Here is a 24,927-nt window from a genome sequence, read left to right on the forward strand (position 1 = left end):
AGCCAGCCAGGTGCCCCAACAATGTTTACCTTTTTCTTTTTAATCCAAAATGTGTTTATTGCTGAGGTACCTGGGTGGCTCAGTCGGTTAAGTGTCTGACTCTTTTTTTTTGTTGTTGTTGTTGTTGTGAACCTTTTTCTAAGGTTTATTTATTTTGAGAGAGAGAGAGAGAGAACACACATGGGAAGGGCAGAGAGAGAATCCCAAGCAGCAGCTGCACTGTCAGTGCAGAGCCTGACGTGGGACTCAAACTCACAAACCTCAAGATGATGACCTGAGCTGAAATCAACAGGTGGATGCTTAAGTGACTGAGCCACCCAGGCACCCCTAGATTTCTGACTCTTGATCTCAGCTCAGGTCATGATCTCACGGTTGGGAGTTCAAGCTCTGCATTGGGCTTTGCACTGGGTGTAGAGCCTACTTAAGAACAAAACAAAACAAAACGTGATTATTGGGATTGTGTTCCACTCATCTTGGTTCAGGCTGCTTTTAGTGCTGCTTCCATCTGAAGGAGCAACTTCCTGTAACCTTGCTCTTCCTCCTATAGGCTTGCAAAGGACAGTGGAGCAGCCAACACACAAAACCTACCGTTTGTGCATGGCTAAGAGGATGGTGATTTTGTAGCATGCTTGGCACTTCACATCCATGACATGGGAGTTGGGGCTCTGAACCAGGCGCTTCTTGTGCTTCCTCCTCTCTTCCAGGAGTGATGAGTAGAGGTGGTCCTTTGTGAGGAGTATGTTCTTATGGAGAGGTCCTCCCCGCTGGAAAGACGTTCACTTTTTATAATGAGTCTGTTTCAGTGAGATAAAAATTCTAAATTAGAGGAATCAGCATTATGTATGTTTCTCTATGTTTCTGTGTTTGGCGTTGGTCCCATGGTATGGAGAAAATCTTTTCTCAAAGTCAAATTATAAACAGTAACAGATTTTTTTTTTTTTTACCAGTTCACATTTACCATCTCCTTATTCTTTTAGTTTCATATGATTCAAAACCAGAGAAAATTAGTAGGACATTTTGTTTCTAAGTTGAATCTGATAAAATCTAGCAACTGTTCATAATTTTCTTTTCATAAATCTCAAAGTCAGACAGGAATCCAAAACTTAATATGACCATGGGTCATTTGTTACACATTCCATTCATGTATTATTACATCATGGTGAGAGCATGCCTCAGCACTTGTGCCTAGCTTAGCTAGTGTATACTTGAATGTGGCATGTGTATACTTTAGTATTGTTCTTGCTAGACAGAAGCAGACCTGAATTATTAAAAAGTGCCCAGTGTGGACCTAAATCTTCCTAAACATGTTTATTGGAGGCCCAAATTTATGCCCAAATATGACAGGAAAAGCTTTCTTACATGGGCTGCATGAAATATGAATAACCTTGGCAGCACAGGTTAACTCATTGGGGGTTTCTTCCTTACCCACCCCAACCTCTCTACAAATTCTTCTCTTTTTTCCCTTCTGTTTCCCCAGTTTTAGAGCAAAAGTGAAAGAGTTTTGCTTTATCACTTAAGTGAAGGTGAAATAAAATACTGTTTTCTTCAAGGATCCCCAGCCTTTCTGGGGAGGAGCCACTATTACTCTTGGGAAGTAGGAGGAGAATATTCAGATTATGAAGTCCATAGAATGGATGAGTGAAGATGATGCTGGACTCACTCATCTTTACAGAATAATCCCATAAGGCTCTGGCAAGCTGTAGGAGACAGGTGGTCACCAAGGAAATGGTGTGGTGCAGAAACAGATTTGGAGATCTGCTGGGATGTGTCTGTCTGTGCTTCTAGGTTTATTGGAGAATAGGAGGTGTGTTTTTTCTCGTCTGCATTAAAGAAGAAAGAATGAGGTTTATTGATTTTTAGGAATGTATTCTTTTTTTTTAGAATGTATTCTTATTAAAAATTTTTTTAATGTTTATTTTTAAGAGAGAGAGAGAGAGAGTGTGTGTGTGTGTGCACAGGCAGAGGAAGGGCAGAGAGGGTGGGGAAGACACAGAATCTGAAGCAGGCTCCAGGCTCTGAGCTGTCAGCACAGAGCCGGACATGGGGCTTGAACTCACGAACTGCGAGATCATGACCTGAGCTGAAGTCGGACGCTTAACCGACTGAGCCCCACCCAGGCACCCCTAAAACAATTTTTTTAATGTTTTTATTCGTTTTAGAGAGAGAGAGAGAGAGCATGAGCAAGGGAGGGAGAGAAAGGGAGGGAGACACAGAATCTGAAGCAGGCTCCAGGCTCTGAGCTATCAGCACAGAGCGTGACTGAGGCCCGAACTCAAGAACCTCGAGATCGTGACCTGAGCCGAAGTCGGCTACTCAACTGACTGAGCCACCCAGGTGCCCCTAGAATGCATTCTTCAGGTAGTGACCCAAGATTTTTTTCAGGTTGTCTAAAACTAGTTGCAGACCAAATGCGACCTTCTTCTTACTTTTCAAAGAAATGTTTTATTATTATTTTGTTTTATTTTTTCTTAGTAAGTTCTACACCCAAAGTGGGGCTTGGACTCACAACCCCGAAATCAAGAGTTGCATGCTTTGCCATCTGAGCCAGCCAGGTGCCCCATTATGTGTCACTTTTTATAAACTTTTTTTTTTTTTAATTTTGTTAATGTTTATTTGTGTTTTGAGATAGCGACAGAGTGCAAGCAGGGGAGAGGCAGAGATAGAGGGAGACCCAGAATCCAAAGCAGGCTCCAGGCCCTGAGCTGTCAGCAGAGAGCCTGATGTGGGGCTCACGAACTGTGAGATCATGACCTGAACTGAAGTCAGAGGCTTAAACCAACTGAACCACCATGTGCCCCTGTAAGCTTTAAAAACAGAAAATAATAGTTGGATTCAGGGCCTCTATAAAAGTAAAGATTCATTTATAGCCTAAATTAAAGCAGTTATGTAATGATAGTGAACAAACATTAAATGGCTTGATTCAGGTTATTTATAAATGCTAAAGATTTTTGAACATTTTTAAGCTTAGTGATATTACACAAGGTAGCAATTACAGGAAAAATGATCTCTTAGATCTAGGTTTTAAATATATATCATTACATAATGGGTCTCTCTCCCATCTGATTGAAGTAAGCCTGTCTCTGGGATGGATGAAAGAACTGGACTAAAGAAACTTTTTTTTTTTTTAGGAAAATATTTTTAAGTAATCTTTACACCCAATGTGGAACTCAAACCCACAACCCTGAGATTAAGAGTTAAATGCTCCACTGACTGAGCCAGCCAGGCACCCCTAAGCCAAGAAACTTTTAAATTGTTATTTCTATTTTAACTGAGTCAAAATTTTTGGGTTAATATTTTATTTTTATTAATTTTACTTTGAAACTTTTTATTACCTCAAGGCACCTGGATGGCTCAGTCAGTTGAGCATCCAACTCTTGATTTTGGCTCAGATTGTGATCCCAGCGCTGTGGGATCGAGTCCCACGTCAGGCTCTGTGCTGAGTGTGGAGCCTGCTTGGAATTCTCTCTCCCTTTGCCCCTTTCCCCTGCTCACACTCTCTGTGTAAAATAAACAAAACAAAAAACACACTCTTTTTATTGCCTCAATAAATACATATTGTGTATTTTTCTTTTGGTTAGGTAAATAACCATTAGCAGTAGAACACAGGTCTGGAAATCAGGGAGCTCTTTCTTTTCTGTGTCATGGATTGGCTCTATGACATGGCAACTCATGTAACCACCCTAGACCTGTTTTTTTTTAATCTGTATACTGTATCAGTAGGCCCTTGCTGCCCAGTAAGGGAGTCACTAGGCACAGGTGGTACTAAGCCTTTGAAGGGTGGCTAGTCCAAACTGAGATGTGCTAGAAGTGTAAAATACACACTGGATTTTAAAGACTTAGCACAAAGATAAGAATGTAAAACTTGGGTACATTGGTTAAGCAAAAATATTATTAGAATTAATTTCACCCATTTCTTTTTCCCTTTATTTATTTATTTATTTTTAAAAATTTTTTTTTCAACGTTTTTTTTTAATTTATTTTTGGGACAGAGAGAGACAGAGCATGAACGGGGGAGGGGCAGAGAGAGAGGGAGACACAGAATCGGAAACAGGCTCCAGGCTCTGAGCCATCAGCCCAGAGCCCGACGCGGGGCTCGAACTCACGGACCGCGAGATGGTGACCTGGCTGAAGTCGGACGCTTAACCGACTGCGCCACCCAGGCGCCCCCCTTTTTTTTTTTTAAAGTAATCTCTTTGAGCCCAATGTGGGGCTCAAACTCACGACCCCGGAATCAAGAGTTGCATGCTTTACTGACTGAGCCAGCTAGGCTCCCCTCTTTTTCATTTAAAAAAAAAAATTTTTTTAAGTTTATTTATTTTGAGAGAGTGAGTGAGCAGGGGAGGGGCAGAGAGAGAAGGAGAGAGAATCCCAAGCAGACTCCTCGCTTGCAGCACAGAGCCCGATGTGGGGCTTGAACTCACAAACCATGAGATCATGACCTGAGCCGAAACCAAGAGACTTGGCTGACGCTTAACCAACTGAGCCACCCAGGTGCCCCTCTTTTTCCTTTTTTTAAAGTGACTGCTAGAGAATTTTAAATTCCATACATGGCTCACATTATATATCTTTTGGACAGTGCTGATGTGGACAGCATTTCCTAAATCAATTCATGAAATATTAATAAATGCTCAATGAAACACAGTTTAGAAGGGGAACAGGGTCCAGTAGAACTTTTTGCAGTGATATAAATGTTCTGTATTTGCACTGTCCAATATTGTAGCTCTAAACTACTGACGGCTATTGAGCACTTGAAATGTGGCTAGTTCTGAAATTGAAAAATTGAAATGTGAAGAAAGGAACTGAATTTTGAATTAACTTTATTTTTTTATGTTTATTATCTTGAGAGGGAGGGAGGGACTGAGCGGTGGTGGGGAGGTGGGGGGAGGGTGGGCAAAGAGAGAGTGAGAGAGAACAAGAGGGGAAGGGGCAGAGAGAAGGAGAAACAGAATCCCAAGCAGGCTCTGCACCCTCAACACAGAGCCCTATGTGGGGCTTGAACCCACAAACTATGAGATCATGACCTGAGCCGAGATCAAGAGTTGGACACTTAACTGACTGAGCCACTGAGGCACCCCTAACTTTATTTTTTTAATTTTTAAAAGTTTACTTAACACCAAATAGCAACATATGGGTAGTTGCTAATGTATTGGGACAGTGCAGACCTGGAAGATTTATGGGATTGTTTTACTCAAAGACCTGTGTACATAGGACTTGTTTACCTGATTGCAAACTTGCTGTCTTAATATAAGTCTGTGTTTATTATGAATAATGATAAATGATCAATATTATTGAGTACCTGTTATGTAGCAGGCACGTTTAAGTAGCAGAAAGAGGATTTGTATGATAAATTGTTTATTGAGAGCTTAACTATATATATTGCTCATTTTTTTAAGTGTAAGAAATTTTTTATTTTATTATTTTTTGAGAGAGACATACACACAGAGTGTGAGTGGGGGAGGGGCAGAGAGAGACGGAGACAGAGAATGTGAAGCAGACTCCAGGCTTTGAGCTGTCAGCACAGAGCCCGGCGAGGGGCTCAAACCCACAAACTGTGAGATCATGACCTGAGCCGAGGTCAGATGCTTAACTGACTGAGCCACCCAGGTGCCTCTCATTTTGTAATATGGTGGCTGCATTGTGAATTCCAAGATGCTATTTGGGCTTTAACCATGTTGTCATCAGAGTCTGGTTTCTTTGCTTTCGTTATGAGTGCCCTTCATTGAAAGACTGGCCCCTTTTGAAAAGCCTGAGTAGTGTGCTGCCTTGTTAAAGGATTTTCTCTTGAAAGGCAAACCTACGCTTTCTAACAGATGATGATGACTTTTTTCCTTAAAGTGAACCTTTGAAGGTAGTTAATGCTTTTGGCTTTAACAGGGATATGTACGTGTTTACAGAGACTTATGAATTATCAGAATTATGTAATATTTATTCCCTTTATATATGTGTATACATATATTTATAAGTACTAGCATCAAACAGTGTTACTTGTTTATTTATTATTACTTCACAGTGAAGAACGAATGTCATGATGTCTGGAATCAAGCGGACAATCAAAGAAACCGACCCTGATTATGAGGATGTATCTGTGGCCCTTCCAAATAAGCGGCATAAAGCAATTGAGAATTCAGGTAGAAATTCACCTCCCTTAGGAAATTATTTATTTCTTTGTTGAGATCTGCCTCCCTATAAGATTTACAGAAACTAAAACAAAATGCATTTCCACTGCTGTATATAATTTGAAGAGGGATTAGTTAAGTGCTCTGTTAATAGCAATACACCATTTGTGACATAAGAGGCCAGGAAGACAATCAGGTAGACAGTGAAGTGTCAGTAATGAGACTGGCTGTAAGTTTTAGTTATCGTTGTGTGTTAGGTATAACCATAAAGTCCTATAATATGTATACTGCAGTGTGGTAGATGATTATAGGTGGTACATTGGGTTAAGTTTTTTATTGTAATTGTTGCATATTATTTTAATGTCTATTGGAAAGATGATGGTCTCATCAAACTTGTAATTTTGTGACTACTTTTGCTTAGGATGAGGCTAAAATAATGTAAAAATATTATTTAATTATGTTAATTAGGTGTTTCATAGGGTTCTCAGATGTGGTGTAGGTAACTTAAAGGTGGTATACGAATGATATACATTTGAGAAATAGTGATCTAGTTTAACTCCTGCACTTAGTTGCTAGTAGTTAAGGGGCATTAAACTACTTGCCCATATGGTTGAAGAGCAAATCATCAACTGTGTGTAGCTACCCAGAATGTTTTAAGCTCTCTCAGAAAAAGTTGCTAAATTTGAGTTATTTTATTTTATTTTAATTTTTTTAAATGTTTATTTTTGAGAGTGAGAACGTGAGTGGGGGAGGGGCAGAGAAAGAGGAGGACAGAGGATCCAAAGTAGGCTCTATGCTGACAGCAGAGAGCCCTATGCGGGCCCGAACTCACAAACCACAAGATCATCACCTGAGCCAAAGTCGGATGCTTAACCAGTTGAGCCACCCAGGTGCCCCTGAATTTGAGTTCTTAAATTATTGCTGAAATTCATTACCGTTTATTTAAATAGTAAGTCCATATAAGTTAACATTTACAGCTGTGTAAAGAAGCAGCCAAGTCATAAAGTGTTGTAGCTCCACAAAGATTAGTGCTGCTAGAATTGAAGTAGTGAAAGAAAATTCCTGTCTCTCTCAGTGCAGTCAAGTCATATGTACCACAGAAAGTCTTTGTGGACCAAAAATTATCAAATTGAATTCCAAATAATGAAACCATTTCATTCACTGCAACCTTTCCCCTCATTCAGTTGTAATTTTATTTATAAGGAAAAGTCATTTCCTTTCCGTAATAAGCCAAATAAATGTGAAACCTATATCCATTACTCAAATGCATCACATGGCATAACTTTTTTTTTTTAAGAAAACTAAGAGTAGGAAAAACTGATTGTTTTAGTAAACATCATAATTTCAGTTTAAATCTAGTGTAAGTTCCCAGATACTCAGCCTAAGCAGGGATGGTTTTTTCTTACCGTAAGACAGTTTGCTACTCTTCTTTTTGATGTCCATACTCTCTGCCTAATCCCAAGCCATGTTTTTATTTTTTCAGAATTTTTCTCAAAGTAGATTTGGTAGGATGCTTCCCTTTGCTTATATTGTTTTGTTTGTTGTTTGTGTTTTTATTTATTCCATGAAAGGGATAATTTAGAAGCGTTTCTTTCTGAGGAGCTTATGATAAAATAGCCTTCAGTGATCACAGTTTCTGACTTTTCAGCCTTCCCTAAGAGTATCTGCTGGTTTCTACAGACAAGGACATATATATTATAATACTAGAAAATACTTTTCTTTTTCATGATGAGAAATATCAGTCATTTGCTTCCATGCAGACATATCCACAAGAATGCTCTCTTATTCCATTACTAGTATACATTGAAGTTTAATGGCAACATTGAAGTTGCCATATAATGGCATGTTTTACAATGAGAAAGTGATATGGCCATCAGAGTATCCAAATTTTCTCTGCAATTTTTCATATACTTCAAAGCATGGGTGAACATCATTTTTTCATGTTATAAACACAGAATCCTTTTGCAAAATTCCAGGTTTTTTTTTCTTTTTAAAGATTTTATTTTGAAGTAATCTCTCCACCCAAAGTGGGGCTTGAACATAATTACAACCCCAAGGTCAAGAGTTGTATATTCTGTTGACTGAGCCAGCCAGCTGCCCCCAAATTCCAGGTTTTTCAAGCAGTCATTTGGCTCTTTTTTTTTTTCTCTTGTATCTGATATTTTAGACTCTGAGTTGCATATTATTTTGAGTAGTCATCATCTGAATTCTATCACATTTAGAGGCATTTTCTTTTTTTCTTTCCTTTTCTCTTTCTTTGTTTAAGTTTTTAATACCTGTTTAAATTTTTTTTTTTAACGTTGATTTATTTTTGAGACAGAGGCAGAGAGTGAACGGGGGAGGGTCAGAGAGAGGGGGACACAGAATCTGAAACAGGCTCCAGGCTCCGAGCTGTCAGCACAGAGCCCGACGCGGGGCTCGAACTCACGGACTGCAAGATCATGACCTGAGCCGAAGTCGGCCGCTTAACCGACTGAGCCACCCAGGCACCCCTAAATACCTGTTAACACATAGTGTATGTTTGTTTGTTTTTTTTCAACATTTATTTATTTTTGGGACAGAGAGAGACACAGCATGAACGGGGGAGGGGCAGAGAGAGAGGGAGACACAGAATCAGAAACAGGCTCCAGGCTCTGAGCCATCAGCCCAGAGCCCGACGCGGGGCTCGAACCCACGGACCGTGAGATCGTGACCTGGCTGAAGTCGGACGCTTAACCGACTGCGCCACCCAGGCGCCCCAACACATAGTGTAATACTAGCTTCAGGAGTAGAAGCATTTTCTTTACTTTTGAATTCTTTATTTGCTTATTCCTTTATGTAGTTGTGATCAGAAACTGCTGAATTGCTTTCCATATCCTTCTCTACAGAAGGAAGCTACATGCCTTTTTATGAACTGCTCTTATATCACAGACTGCCTCCCCTCTAGCTAACTGTATTTTCTTTGTCCTTGGACTGTGGTTTTTCACAGGTCAACAAATGTTTCTCCTGGAATTTTAATAGATTTCATTTTTTTTTCCCCAGTAATTTTATTTTGATACAATTCCAAACAGAATAATTGAAGGAATACTTGCATGTCTTTTATCCAGATTAATTTGCGAGTTGTTTATATTTTTGCCTTATTTGATTTATCAGTCTTTCCCCCACCCCAAACACACACACACACACACACACACACACACACACACACACACACACACACACAAACACACACACAGTCGCGCAAATGCATGCATTCAGGTATATATGCACATCATTCTTTTTAAATCATTGGAGAATAAGTTGGACACCTGTAAACACAGTGTTATTTCCTAAGGAGATTCTCTTATGTGATCATAGTACTATTATCAGAAGCAGGAAATTTTAACATTCATCCATTACATTGTGTAACCTATAGTCCATATTCAACACTTGAATAACAGGGACTAGTTGTCCCTGTATTGTATTTTATAGTATTGTATTGTATAGTATTGTATTTTATAACTGTTTTCCCCTCTCCAGGATCCAGTCCAGGATCACACAGTGCATTTTGTTGTCATATCTCTAATCTCCTCAACCTTTCTGTCTTTCTTGACTCTAATATTTGAATCATATAAGCCAGTTACTATGTGGAATATCCTTCAGTTAGGTTTGTTTGATGTTCCCTGTGATTAGATTTAGCATTTTTCACCAGAACGGCATAGAGTGATGACATTGCATTATGTTAGAAAACACATGAGGTCAGTTTGCCCTTGTATTAGTGATGTTAACTTTTCATCATTGATTAAGGTGATAGCCACTAGGTTTCTCCACTTAGGAGTCATTGTTTCTGGGGTTGTTCTATTGCATGCTGACTTAAATCAAGACAGTCACTGATTAATTAGACCTTGGATTATTTTATGTTCTTTTTGCAGCTCGAGATGCTGCTGTGCAGAAGATTGAGACTATTATTAAGGAACAATTTGCACTTGAAATGAAGAATAAGGAACACGAAATTGAAGTCATCGACCAGGTATAATGGTGATAATGGTGATATATTTAAAAAATGGTGAGAAATTTAAAAAAACAACAAAGCTATTGCAAAAAAAATCTATACATGATGAATTAAAAAAGATCTGTTGAGATAAAATTATGTTTTTTTTCCCTTTGCCGTTCTTTTAAAGAGTTTTCTCATTCTGGAAAAAGGCATTTTTTTTTTTCTATAAATGAAACTGCAGGAAAACATAATGAAAAAAAATTACCTGAAATTCCATCCCAAAACATAATTCCTCTTTGCTCTTGTGCCCAGTTTCTTTATGGACGTTTCTCAGTGAATATGCATATATACACACAGGTGTTCATATTAACATGTCTATATTCTCTTGCAAACATTGGCTTTTGTCATTCTTTTCAATCCTTTGCCAGTTTGATAGGTAGAAATAGTCATGTTTTTGCTTTCCTTTGCTTATTAGAGAAATTGAGCTTTTGGTCATTTGTATTTCTTATTTTATGAAAATTTTTATGGTGTATCTCTTCTGTCATTTCCATTTTTTTAAATGAGTTAACATTTGTTTGTAGCGATTGATTGAGGCAAGAAGGATGATGGATAAACTTCGTGCCTGCATTGTTGCCAACTACTATGCTTCTGCAGGCCTTCTAAAAGTTTCTGAGGTAAGTTTTCCTCATATACAATCATTTCTGGCCATCCATATTTGTTGTATGAAGGGGAAATCAGTGTTAATGTGAAATTCCTGCCTTTGCAACGTATCTTGTATTGGCCTTCAGAATTCAAGAAGCCTCACCTCCCTTCCTGGGAAAATACATAAACTGTCAATAATCCCAAGTAACATTTTTTCCTTTTTATTTAATCCTTTTCCAACTAATATTCAGCACTGTTGCTAGGATTTGCAGATACAAAGTTGAATGAGACCCTGTTCTTGCCTTGTTCTTCATTTGGTTATGGTCGGCTTTGGAGCAAATTATAGGTAGATTGATTTTCCTAATGAACAGCAATTTGTAGTTTCAGTATATATACCTTATTCAGGAAACCCTGATTTTTTTTCCCCAGTCTTTATGAAAAATTTCAAGTACACTGAAGAGGTGAAATAAACACCTGTTTATGCATGCTTAGATTCCATATTTTAACATTTTGCTTTATTTATTTTTCTCTAGAACATTTGAAAATAAGTTCCAGGCATCATGACACTTCACCCCTAAGTACTTAAATCATTTATTTCCTAAAGGACATTCTTTTGTGACTTCCTGATATTATTTGATAACCAGTCCATATTCATATTTTCCCAGTTGTCCCCAAAATATCTTTTAAAGATTAAAAAAAATTTTTTTTAATGCTTGTTTATTTTTGAGAGAGAGAAGCGTGCACGCACACACATGAATGGGGGAGGGGCAGAGAGAGAGGGAGACAGAATCTGAAGCAGGCTCCAGGCTCTGAGCTGTCAGCACAGAGCCCGATGCGGGTTTCGAACTCATGAACTGTCAGATCATGACCTGAGCCAAAGTTGAACACTTAACTGACTGAGCCACCCAGAGCCCTGTCCCCAAAATATCTTTTAAAGCTTGTTTTTGACATGGGATCTAAGGTTCATGGGCTACATTTGGACATTTTGTTTCTCTAGACTCATTTCATCTAAAATACTTCTTTTACCTTTTCCCCATGATATTGACTTATTTGAAGAGAATAGTTCATTTATGTTTATAGGATATCCCACATTTTGGGTTTATTATTTTTTCCCCTTGGGTTATTCCTTCATTCCCTCTATTTTTTTGCAAACTGGTAGTTGGGTCTAAAGATTTTATTAAAGTTAGAGGTTTTTGGCAATAATACTTCCTAAGTGATTCTGTATACCTCATGATTATATCACATCAGGTGACATAGTAATCAGGTTGTCCTATTGTTAAAGATATTAAGTTTAACCACTTAGTTAATGTGATTACCACTAGATTGGTCCAGTTATAAAGGAATGGGGATAGGGTTCAACTGAAACAGAAGTTCTTGTTTGACAGTTTGATAATTTCAGCATAACTTTTCATTTTTCATTTTAAAATTTCTTTTTCATAAGTTTTCTCAGATCATTCTCTTGGACAGTACTGGCTCAGTGAGAATGGTGGCACGGCTGGGGAAGGTGTGACGGCATACTGCTTTCTTTGCATTGTTCTCCATGGTTTTTACAGATAAGAGGTGCTGTGTTTTGGCTTTCATGTCATCCTGTGGAGCTTAGGGTACCTGGCATTGGTGGTACTCCTGACATTGTCTTGGAGAAATCCGGAGCATTATTTGAGTTTAATCTTAGGTAGTTGTTTCTTCTACTTTAGGAATTTCCATAATGCATATTAGAGCCTAAACTATTTTTTAATTTTTTTTCTAAATGTTTATTTTTGAGCGAGCACATGCTCGAGCTGGGATAAGACAGAGAGAGAGGGAGACATAGAATCCACAGCAGACTCCAGGCTCCAAGCTGTCTGTACAGAGCCTGACGTGGGGCTCGAACCCACGAACCATAAGATTTACGACCTGAGTTGAAGTCAGACCCTTAACTGACTGAGCTACCCAGGGGCCCTGAGCTATTTTTTTTAGAGCTATCATAACAAATTACCACAAGCTTGGTGGCTTAAAACAAGAGGAATTTACTATCTGTTGATTGTGGAGACTAGCAGTCCTAAGTCAGGGTGTTGGCTGGACCATGTTGTCTCTGAAGGCTGTAGGGAAGAATCCTTCTTTGCCTTCGCCTACCTTCTGACAGTTGCTGGCAAACCTTGGCATTCCTTGACTAGTGGCTACATCACTGTAGTTTCTGTATATCTTCACATGGATATTTTCCCTCTTGTGTGTCTTCTTAGTTTCTCTCTGTCCACATTTCCCTCTTAACTAGGTAGGCCCTAAAGCAGTATGATTTCATCTTAACTTGATCATATCTGCAAAGAGTCTATTTCCAAATAGAGTCACCTTCAAAGTTCAGGGTGCATATGAATTTTTGGGAGATGCTCTTCAATGCAGATTTTAAAGTCATTTCTTATAAGATAGCAGCTGCATGGTACGGGGCTTATTCTGTCTGAAGAGGTGGTTGTCCATTTAATGTTTTGTTGCCTTTTTTTTTTTTTTTTTTTTAAACCATTAGCAGTTCTGAACTGTTATTTGGTGGTCTAGAAGTACACTGATTTTTTTTTTTTGCTGTTCTGATTAGGATTTATTCAAGGATATTTAGGTGTATTTTTGTCTATTACGATCTGCCATTTAATTATTTTTAGTTTGCTGTAACAAAATACATCACAGCTCTAAAAAATACCCTTTATTATTGAGATTCAGCAGTTTTGTTGCTTTGAAATCCTAGTCTCTGACTCCTTTTCTCTCACTAAATGATTTTAATAGCACGGTTTTTAAAAGCTGTGCTGCCTAGGAACTGTAGAGTGAATCACATTATAACAGAGTACACTGTATTTTGTATCCAAGTAACAAGATACACAAAAATATTCCAGGCTTCAGTATTGGTCTGATAGCAAATATATGTAAGTATTAATCATTTACAGCATTCTATGCTACATTTTACTCCTGTGTGGGAGCCATTTTACATACACATTTAAAAAAATCTTTATGTCTCTTACAGGAATGTTTTATTTAGACAGTTGATGAGTTTGTGTTAAAGCATTGTGAGACTAATTTTTTAAAAGTCAGATCTTACTTTCTATATGTTACTACCTATTCACCTTGATTTCTCATTTTCAGAGAACTTGCATTTTTAACTTTCAGTGTTAGGACCTTCACACAATTATTTATCACTTTCTAGTTTTTGTTTTGTTGACCCAGACCACGTTAAGGAGCTTGGACTTCGTTTTATGGGTGTGGGGAGACTTTGAAGAATTTTAAGCATGATTCCTAAATAGATAAGGTTTTAGAAAGATTAAAAGTTTAATTTGCTTGCTTTCATTTTTGCAGGGATCAAAAACATGTGATACAATGGTTTTTAATCATCCTGCTATCAAGAAATTTTTGGAATCACCATCTAGGTCATCCTCTCCTGCCAATCAGAGATCAGAAACACCATCAGCCAATCATTCAGAAAGTGATTCTTTATCTCAACACAATGACTTCTTATCTGACAAAGACAATAACAGCAATATGGATATAGAGGAAAGACTCTCAAACAACATGGAACAGAGACCAAGTCGAAATACTGGAAGGGTATAGTTGGATGGGTGGGAGGGAGTCAGAGGAGAAGGGAACTAGTATTTTCTAAGTATGTATTATTTCATTTTCTCTTCATAAGAACCCTAGGAAATAAGTCAATTATATCTCTTTTGGAGATGGGGAAGCTGTCTTGAAGAGGTTAAAGTTCTGTTTGCCCACAAGTATCAGAATTGAGAATTAAACTTAATTAAGCTGAGAAACTGAATCAGAACTGTGTACCGCACAACTCCTAGATGCCATCCACATAGATATGAGAGAAACCTTGAGGAGTTGGCAATTCTGTGACCTTGTCCAAAGTCTTTCCATTCTGTCATATGTTTTATTTTCTTTTCAGCATTTTCCTTTGTGGAACTTTAATGCTTTAAAAACTGGGGGAAACTTGACAAATAATAAATAGAATTGAAAACCATTTATTCTTCTTTGATCCTGCCAGTTTCTTATTTGAGTTCCTGTATCAAACTGCTCTGAATTTCTCGGTATATATAATATTTGGCTATAGAGCCCTTACTGGATGATTTTCCTAGCCAGGGGTTCTGTGGTAGAGGAAATCTCCAGGTTGCTTTTCACATACTCAGACATCAAGGATTTTATTTATTTATTTTTTCAATTTTTTTTTAACGTTTATTTATTTTTGAGCGCCAGAGCACGAATGGGGGAGGGGCAGAGAGAGATAGGGACACACAGAATCCGAAGCAGGCTCCAGGCTCTGAGCTGTCAGCACAGAGCCCGATCAATGCAGGGCTGGAACCCACAAACTGTGCGATCATGACCTGAGCTGAAGTTGGACACTTAACTGACTGAGCCACCCGGGTGCCCCAGATTTGCTTTATTTTTGATAAAAATCAAATTAAAATTTTCTGATTGTGAATCTGTATGTGTTCATTGTTGAAAAATTTACAGGAAAGTAAAAAACAATAGAAAAGTCATTCATGATGCCACCACCCAAAAATGAAAACTCTTAATGTTTGGATTTACTTGTTTCTAACCACTATTATTTCTGAGCAAATACTGCATTTTTTTTTTTTTTTGTACGTGTGTGTGGTTTTTCTAAGATTTTTTTTAATCTCTACACCCAATATGGGGCTTGAACTTACAACCCCAAGATCAAAAGTCATATACTCTACTGACTGAACCAGCTAAGCACCCCTTTTTGTTTGTTTTTGTTTGTTTTTATATATATGTGTGTGTGTGTATTTTTTAATGTTTTATTTATTTTTGTGAGAGAGGGAGAGTGGGGGAGGGGCAGAGAAAGAGGGAGACAGAGGATCTGAAGCAGGCTCTGTGCTGACAGTAGTGAGCCCCATGTGGGGCTCGAACTCACAAACTATGAGCTCAAGACCTCAGCCGAAGTCAGATGCCGTTTTTTGTTTCGATTAAAAATAATTTAGGTAATACTGGTCATAGGATTTAGAAACTTACCATCTTGTATTAATATACATGCTCATGTTTATGTAACAAATATTTAGTGTTTACTACATATGTACCAGGCACTTCTCTGAGAACTGTACAAAACAATCATGTGGCACAGGTACTGCTATCTTTATTTTTTATTATTTTTTTTAGATTTTCTTTTTTTAATGTTTATTTGTTTTTGAGAGACAGAGATAGGAGAGGGGTAGAGTGAGAGGGAGACACAGAATCTGAAGCAGGCTCCAGGCTCTGTGACAGCAGTGAGCCCGATGTGGGGCTCGAACCTTGAGATCACAACCTGAGCCGAAGTCGGGCGCTTAGCTGACTGAGCCACGCAGACGCCCCTGATTTTTATTTTTAAGTAATCTCTATACCCAATGTGGAGATCAAACTTACAACCCCAAGATTAAGAATCTCATTCTCTACTGACTGAGCCAGCCAGGCATCCCTGTTATCTTTATTTTATTAATGAGGAAATTTTGATAGAGAAGTAATTACACAAAATTTCACATCTGGTAAATGGAAGAGTCAGGATTTAAACCCTGGCAGTCTATCTCTACAAAGTTTATTTATTTTTTTTTTTCAACGTTTATTTATTTTTGGGACAGAGAGAGACAGAGCATGAACGGGGGAGGGGCAGAGAGAGAGGGAGACACAGAATCGGAAACAGGCTCCAGGCTCTGAGCCATCAGCCCAGAGCCTGACGCGGGGCTCGAACTCCCAGACCGTGAGATCGTGACCTGGCTGAAGTCGGACGCTTAACCGACTGCGCCACCCAGGCGCCCCTACAAAGTTTAAATTAATCATGTCTATGTTATTTCTCATTGAAAAAATTTTGATTATACAAAAGGTTGAAAAGAAAGTAAATTCCATTGACCTTTCCCCGTTCCCATTTCCCAGGAGTAACCATTGTAATAGTTTCTTGTGTATCCTTCCATATCCTATTTGCATATACGAAGCAGAGGTGTATGACTGTTAAAAACACACATACATATGGAGTTATAGTGAACAAGCATAAACTATGCAAAAGATCAAGTAAAACTACTCTTTAATGCTCTGAGAGGTACCACAAAGCCAGAGAATGTGGTAATTAAAAAAAAAATCTGAGTTACTCTATTCATACCTTCTGTGATTTTGTGGTTTCTGCCTGTTGGAAATTGTCCACATTGAAAGTAAACATTGATTGTGATTTCTTTCAGGACATTGCTAGTATTACTGGCTCTCATAAAACAGAGCAGCGGAATGCTGATCTTACAGGAGATGAGACTTCACGTCTTTTTGTAAAGAAAACAATAGTAGTGGGCAATGTGTCCAAGTAAGTATCCAATTGAATTCTCCCATTTTCAGCTGTCCATTTATGTTAATACTCTTGCATACTTTTATTATTATAGTATTACCGTAGGAAGAGACCTTAAGGATTTTTTTTCCCCCCAAACTCTTTGTTGTTTTAAAAGTAAACTGAGTCTAAAGACTTTAAACTCTTGCTTCAGGGTGTCTGTTAATCTTTGACATAGAGTAAAATTGTGCTTGGTAAAAATTTCTAAGACATGAGCTTTTATACAAATGGAGTGTTATTTTTTTTTAAGATTTTATTTTTAAGTAATCTCTACACCCAACGTGGGGCTCAAACTCACAACCCCAAGATTAAGAGTCTTGTGCTTCACCACCTGAACCAACCAGGCACCCCATATACAAATGGTGTATTTTATCAAGTTTGTTAGTGTGGATAAATTGGAAGAAGTTTTGACTTTTTATGATCTATGAACTAGTTCTATTTTCAGGGGCCTTAGCTAATTGCTAAAAATATTTGTTGCCCAAATTGAAGTCTTTCAAATTTTTAACAAAAAATTGCAGAGCATGTCTTGAAGACAGAATTTCTCCAAGCTGAGGGGCTAGCTCTTTAACTATGATTATGGTTATATATATGATTATATGTTATATATACTATATATATGATTATATAAGTATTTCAAGGTGTCTTGTGGGAACACCATCATTTTGCCAAATATCTAGGAATGGATAGACATAAATCTTCAAATAGTGTAAGAATGTTATTTCTTCACAAAGTATTTATTTGCCCTTCTCATCCCTCATGAAGTATATTTTCCCTATGCTCTCTTGTCATCTTTATCATATAATCATTTTCTGTTTTTATATAATTTTCCCAAATCAGACTGGAATCTCTTTAGGGTAGAAAGTGTGTCTTGTTTGTTTTGTACCTTATAGCAGTTGATTTTCAGTAAATATTTGATTGTTGAATAAGTTGATATATTTATGAAAATTGTAATTAGATTCAGTTATTGAAAATAAAGGATTCAGGCAGACAGCAATTATTTTGGGGGGGGGGAATCAGATTGGGGGAGAAATCTTCCAAGCCCCGGTTAATGGATCACAAATAACAAACAAGTACATTAAAGAGTCTCAGGATAATAAAAACAAAGATTTCTAATGGTCTGTGTGATAGTATTTAAATGGAAGCATAAAGGGGCACCTTGGTTGAATGTCCAACTCTTGATTTTGACTCAGGTCATCATCCCAGGGTGGTGGGTCGAGCCCCGCATTGGGCTGCGCACTGAGCGTGGAGCCTGCTTAGGGTTCTCTTTTTCTATCTTCCCTCCCCCTACCTCCTGCCCCTCTCCCGAACTCACTCTCAATAAATAAATTAAATAAATAAATGGAAGCATAAAATATGATTAAGGCAATTAGATTTCTGTTTCATAGATGATATTAGAGTGGGTATGCATTTAGGTAAGGGAACTGATACACCATGTGAAGTGTTAAGAGTTGGGGCTTAACAATAGTACAAGACCAGTCAGCTCAGAAAAGTCCAAAACTGGAAATGTAGATAGACCCACCATTCCACAAGAAGACTGGGAGAAACAGTCATTGACATTTCAAACAAGTACATTTAATTTGTACGTTTTTGGGTCTTTTGAAGACCAGCTAGAACTAAAATACTGGTTAACTATGGTTAATTATGGTAGAGAGGGAATGGTTGACATGAGAGTTGTAAAGTCCTTGTTTGTTGTGGAAGAGGGAAAAATTATTGATTTATTTTAGACTTGTTAAGAATGCTTGTTAATCTGAGATAATAACTAAAAGAATAGACATATGTTTTTATTTTATTTATTTTTTAAGGTTTATTTTTGTGAGAGAGAGAACAGGGGAGGGGCAGAGAGAGAGGGAGACAGAGGATTCAAAGCAGGCTCTGTATCAGCAGCAGAGAGCCCAGTGTGGGACTTGAACTCATGAACTGCAAGATCATGACCTGAGCTGAAGTCTGATGCTTAACAGACTGAGCCATTTATATATATATATATATGTGTGTGTGTGTGTGTGTGTGTATACACACGTATATATATATACACATATATATATGTGTGTATATATATATGTGTGTGTGTATACACACACACATATATATATTATTATTTTTTTTTTTTTAAAGTAGACTTCATGCCCAGCATGTGAGCCCAACATGTAGCTTGAACTCACGACCCTGAGATCAAGGCCTCAGCTGACATCAAATGTTGGATGCTTAAGGGCACCTGGGTGACTCAGTTGATTGAGTGACTGACTTTGGCTCAAGTCATGATCTCGTGGTTTGTGAGTTCGAGCCCTGCATTGGGGTCTGTGCTGACAGCTTGCTCAGAGCCTGGAGCCTGTTCTGGATTCTGTCTCCCTTTCTCTCTGCCCCTCCCTCACTCACACTCTGTCTCTGTCTCTCCGAAAAATTAAAAAAAAAAAAAAAAAAAAAAACTTAAAGGTTGGATGCTTAACTGACTGAGCCACCCAGGCTCCCCTAGAGATTTAAACTTTAAAAGTAGTAAGAGGAAGGTGGGGAAATTGAATGAAAAAAGGGAAAAAAAACCCTGATTCCATAAGAAGGCAAGCAGGGACAGGAGGAGGGATTTGATGAAGAGAAAAAAACAAGGCAAATAGTGTAAAATACTCTAGTAACAACAAATCTAAATATATCAATTATAAAAAATGCCTAGGGATTGTTATCTAGTTAAAAGATACTGTATTGAGATAAAATCATCTAAAATTCAGTTGTCTGTTGTTTATCAGTTACACATCTAAATACAGAAAAATTGAAAGTAAGCAAATAAGTGAGATTTAGCTGGCAGATACTAACCAAAAGAAAACCAGTGTAGCATATTAATATCAGGGAGAATAGAATTTAAGACTAAAAGTATTCATAAAGGTAAAGAGTTATTCTATAATGTTAAAAAGTTCTATTCAACAGGGAGATATTAGATAACAGTGTACTAGACGATAGTCTTAAAGTATCTAAACCAAAACTGAATCACAGGAGAAGTTTCTAAATGCACTAGTATACTGAGAGATTTTATGCACCTCTCTCAGTAATTGGTAGATCAAGCAAAATATCTATATGAATATAAAAGATTTGAACGTCAGTTAACAAAGTTTGATCTGATATACACACATAGACTATTACATGTAATAGTTGAAACATCTTTAAGCATAAGGAACATTTATGAAAATGACCACATAATAAGCCATAAAGCAAGCTCTAACAAATATTGAAGGACTTGTATCATACAGACTGTTTTTGTTTTGTTTTTTTTTTAAGATTTATTTTTAACCAATCTCTACACCCGGCATGGGGCTTGAGCCCAACCCTGAGATCAAGAGTCAGGCTCCACTGACTGAGCCAACCAGGCGCCCCCAGACTACTGTTTTTGATCACTGTTACAGTAAAGTTAGAAATCAGTGACAGTAGGGCGCCTGGGTGGCTCAATTGAGCCTTTGGCTCAGGTCATGATCTTGTGGTTCATGGGTTTGAGCCCCACATCAGGCTCTGTGCTGACAGCTCAGAGTCTGGATACTTGTCTCTGTCTCTTTCTACCCCCCTCATTGTGTTCTGTCTCTCTTTCTCTCAAAAATAAATGTTGAAAAAGAAAAAAATCAATGATAGTAGGATAGCTAGAAAATTTTATGTCTAGAAATTTAAACCACTTCCAAACAATTCATAAGTCAATGAAAAATCACATTAAAATATTCACAACTAAATACTCAAATAAGAACTTGTAGGATAACACCGAAGGAATATTTAAAGGGAAATGTATAGTCTTAGATGTCTGCAGTAGAGGAAAAGCTTAAAATTAATGAACTAACCATCTCAATTAGAATGATGCAAAGAAATTAGAAAAAAATAAAAATAAAAACAAAACCCTGTATACACAAACTTGGTGAAATTAAGGAAAAAAGACATAGCTACAAATGATGTACTGTGAGGTAAGAAATAATGCCAACATCTTTATGCCGGTACATTTAAAAATTTAGGTGAAATGGAGAGTTCCTAGAAAAATACTGTTTATGACTCAAGAAAGGAAAAACTTTGAATAGTCTTACAACTACTAAGTAACTTTAATTACTGATTTTTAAAACATTCCCATCACAAAACCAAACCAAACTACTAGGCTTAGATTGCTTTACAGGCTGAGTGATCGCATAATTTCAGTTGTATACAAAATCTTCTGGAGAGGGCACCTGGCTGGCTTAGTTGGTAGAGCATGCAATTTTTGAACTTGGGTTGTGAGTTCCAGCCCTACGTTGGGTATAGAGATTGCTTAAAAGAAAAAAGAAAAAAGTAACCAGAAAGTCCCCCAAAATCTTCTGAGGATAAAGAGACAACACTTAATCAGGCTATCTTATGAGGATAGCCTAACTTTTTTTTTTTTTTTTTAATTTTTTTTTTTTTTTTTTTTTTTTCAACGTTTATTTTATTTTTGGGACAGAGAGAGACAGAGCATGAACGGGGGAGGGGCAGAGAGAGAGGGAGACACAGAATCGGAAACAGGCTCCAGGCTCTGAGCCATCAGCCCAGAGCCCGACGCGGGGCTCGAACTCACGGACCGCGAGATCGTGACCTTAGCCTAACTTTTTAAATAAAGCCAGACAGTTCATGAGAAAAGGAAAATTATAGGACATTCACAGTTGTGAATAGAAGTGCGTAAATACTGAACAAAATCATAAACTGAATTCAGTAAATACAGAAATGATAATACTTCATGATCAAGAAATGCAAGTTTGGATTAACATTAGAAATCAATATAACTTAGCCCGCTGCATTATTAAGGATAACCACAGGCACAGATAAATGTATAGAAGGCTGTGACTGGGGTGCCTGGGTAGCTCAGTTGGTTGAGCGTCCAACTCTTGATTTCAGCTCAGGTCATAGTCCCAGGGTTGTTGGATTTAGCCCTACATCGAGCTCCACACTGAGCATGGGGGATCCTTGGGATTCTTTCTCTCCCTCTGTCCCTCTTCCCTGCTCATGCTTGTGTGCGCGTGCTTGCTCTCTCTCTCTCTCTCAAAAAAAAAAAGTCCATGACAATATTTTCTAACAATGTAATAAGGCCTCATGAAATAAAGGGAGGGCTAAAGATACTAGTTTTACCATGGTCAGGACTTAAGGGGATGGTTTATTTTGGCTTTTCTTAATTTATTTCTTAAAACTTTATTTTGAGAGAAAGAAAAGTGTGAAAGAAGGAGAGAGGCAGAGAGAAGAGAGAATCCCAAGCAGGTTCTGCACTTTCAGCACAGAGTCCAACATGGGGCTCAAACCCACGAATGGGAGATCATGACCTGAGCCGAAACCAAGAGTTGGATGCTTAACCGACTGAGCCACATAAGCACCCCTGTTTTGGCTTTTAAAAGGCAAGAGACCAGTTGCAAACTTTGTGGCAGCAATGAAGAGTTCAGAGTTCTAGCACTCTGAAACCTCAATGAAATCAGCCTGAAAGCTAGAGAGACCCTAGCCCAGGAATAAAATATGCCAGTTTATTTCTACCTCATTTCTACCTCCACTTGGAAAGGCAAAATTGATTTTTTTTTTTAATTGGATGATGATAATCAGAAAATAAAACGAACTTTAAGGGAATGCTCCTTAGAAACCAGAATAAATAAATAAATAAATACTTTTAAAAGATTAACAGCAAAAGATTCACTTTGATTGGTTAAGGGATAGAGCTATTAAATCTTTCTAGAATTAAAAATAATTTAAGTTAAAATATTTTTTAGGGGAGTGGGAGGTATATGCTTCCAGTTATGGAATGAATAGTCATGGGGATGAAAGGTACAGTGTAGGGAATGTAGTCAGTGGTATTGTAATAGTGTTGTATGATGACAGATGTAGTGAGCATAGCCTAATGTATAGAGGTGTTGAATCACTCACTGTGTAGTATACTGAAACTAATGTAACATGTCAGCTATACTTCAATAAAAAAAATGGTCTCAGCCTTATTGACCTATAATTGACAAAATTATATTTAAAGTGTACCTTATAATTTGATATAAGTATACATTTTGAAGGGATTCCTGCCATCAAGTTAATTAACATATCCATTATCACCTCATGTTTACTTTTTACATTTTTTTAGCATTTATTTATTTTTGAGAGAGGGAGAGCAAGTGTGAGTGGGGGCTGAGCAGAGAGAGGGAGACAGAGGATCCAAACACAGAGCCCAACGTGGGTCTCAAACTCAAAACTGTGAGATCATGAACTGAAATCAAGAGTTGGCTGCTTAACCGACTGAGCCACCCAGGTTTAAGATTTTATTTTTAATCTCTACCCCCAATGTGGGGCTTGAACTCACAACCTCAAAGAGTCACATGCTCCAATGACTGAGCCAGCCAGGCGCCCCATCACCTCACATACTTATCTTTTTTTGGGGGGAGTGTGAGAACATTTAAGTTCTTTTCGCTCAGCAAATTCTATAATGTTATCTACTGTAGTTACCATGTTATACATTAGATTTTCAGATCTTATTCATCTCAAAGCTGAAAGTTTGTACCCTTTTACCAAACTTTCTGTATTTCCTCTACCACTAGCCTCTGGTAACCATATTTCTGTTCTGTTTTCACGAGCTTGACTTTTTTAGATTTCATGTATAAGTGATACTGTGTAGTATTTGTCTTTCTCTGTGTTAGTATTTGTTTGGCTTATTTCACTTAGCATAATGCCCTCCAGATCCATCCATGTTCTCACAAATGTCAGAATTCCCTTCTTTCTCACGGCCGAATAATATTCCCTTACACACACACACACACACACACACACACACACACACACACACTCAGTTGACCCTTTAGCATTCTTGAGCAATGTGAGGGTTAGGGGCATCAACCTCCCACACATGAAAATGCACATAAAACTTTTCACTCCTCAAAAGTAACTACTAGTAGACTGCCATTGCCTGGAAGCCTTATCGGTGACATAAACGATTGATTAGCACATATCTTGCATGTGACGAGTAATAGAGAAATAAAATAGAGAAAAGAAAATATTAAGAAAATTGTAAAGGGGTGCCTGGCTGGCTCAGTCAGTAGAACATGAGATTCTTGATCTCAGGGTCATGAGTTTAATCCTCATGTTGGATGTAGAGCTTACTTTAAAAGAAAAAATAAAAAGTCATAAGAGAAAATACTCTTACGGTATTGTAAAAAAATGACATGTAAGTGGACGTGCACAGTTCAAAGCCATGTTGTGCAAGGATTAACTGTATGTATATGTGTATACATCTTTGTCCATTCACATCTTTATTCAATCATATGTTAACGGACATGTATGTTTCCATATCTTGGCTATTGTAAATAATGCTGCTGTGAACATGGGAATGCAAATAGCACTTTGATAACCCATTTTCATTGTCTTTGCATATATACACAGCAATGTGGCAGTTTTTTTAATTTTTTTGAGGAACCTTCATATTGTTTTCCATAGTAGCTATACCAATTTATGTTCCCACCAATAATGCACAAGGATTCCCTTTTCTCCATGTTCTTGCTAACACTTGCTATCTCATATTTTTGATGATAGCCATTCTAACAGGTATAAGGTGATAACTCATTTTAATGTGCATTTTTCTCATGATTAGTGATGTTGACCACCTGTTTATGTACCTGTTGACCATTTGTATGTTTTGTTTGGAAAAACGTGTATTTAGTTCCTCTGCCCATTTTTAAATAGATTTTTATGACTTCTTTTTTCTATTCAATTGTGTGTGAGTTCTTTATATATTTTCAGTATTAACCTTTTGTCAGATAAATGATTTGCAAATATTTTTTCTCATTCCTCATTTGCCTTTTCATTTTGCTGGTGGTGTCCTTTCCTGTGTAGAAACTTTATAGTTTGCTGTAGCCCCACTTGTTTATTTGCTTTTGTTGCCTTTGCTTTCAGTGTCAAATCCAAAAAATCATTTCCCAGACCTGTCA

The 24,927-nt window shown here is 37.7% G+C and overlaps 1 protein-coding gene and 1 pseudogene across 5 annotated transcripts in view; one reads left to right on the top strand and one right to left on the bottom strand.

The window, feature by feature from the left end:
- Positions 1–24,927, top strand: part of YEATS2 (YEATS domain containing 2) — a 114,149-nt gene that overhangs the window by 16,338 nt on the left and 72,884 nt on the right. For 4 of the 5 annotated variants that reach the window (XM_086674847.1, XM_025913583.2, XM_086674849.1 and 1 more), the window contains 5 exons: positions 6,011–6,128; positions 10,007–10,104; positions 10,650–10,742; positions 14,023–14,268; positions 16,884–16,999. In XM_086674847.1, coding sequence (XP_086530973.1) covers positions 6,026–6,128; positions 10,007–10,104; positions 10,650–10,742; positions 14,023–14,268; positions 16,884–16,999 — 656 coding nt within the window. In that variant the 5' untranslated portion in view covers positions 6,011–6,025. Of the gene's footprint in view, positions 1–4,317; positions 4,492–6,010; positions 6,129–10,006; positions 10,105–10,649; positions 10,743–14,022; positions 14,269–16,883; positions 17,000–24,927 lie in introns of those variants that run through there. The other variant, XM_086674848.1, reaches the window with a different exon arrangement.
- Positions 490–1,664, bottom strand: LOC147577326 (small ribosomal subunit protein eS27-like pseudogene; annotated as a pseudogene).

Source organism: Puma concolor, chromosome C2 (genome assembly GCF_028749965.1).
Source record: "Puma concolor isolate L17-30 chromosome C2, mPumCon1.1.hap2, whole genome shotgun sequence".
Lineage (NCBI taxonomy): Eukaryota > Metazoa > Chordata > Mammalia > Carnivora > Felidae > Puma > Puma concolor.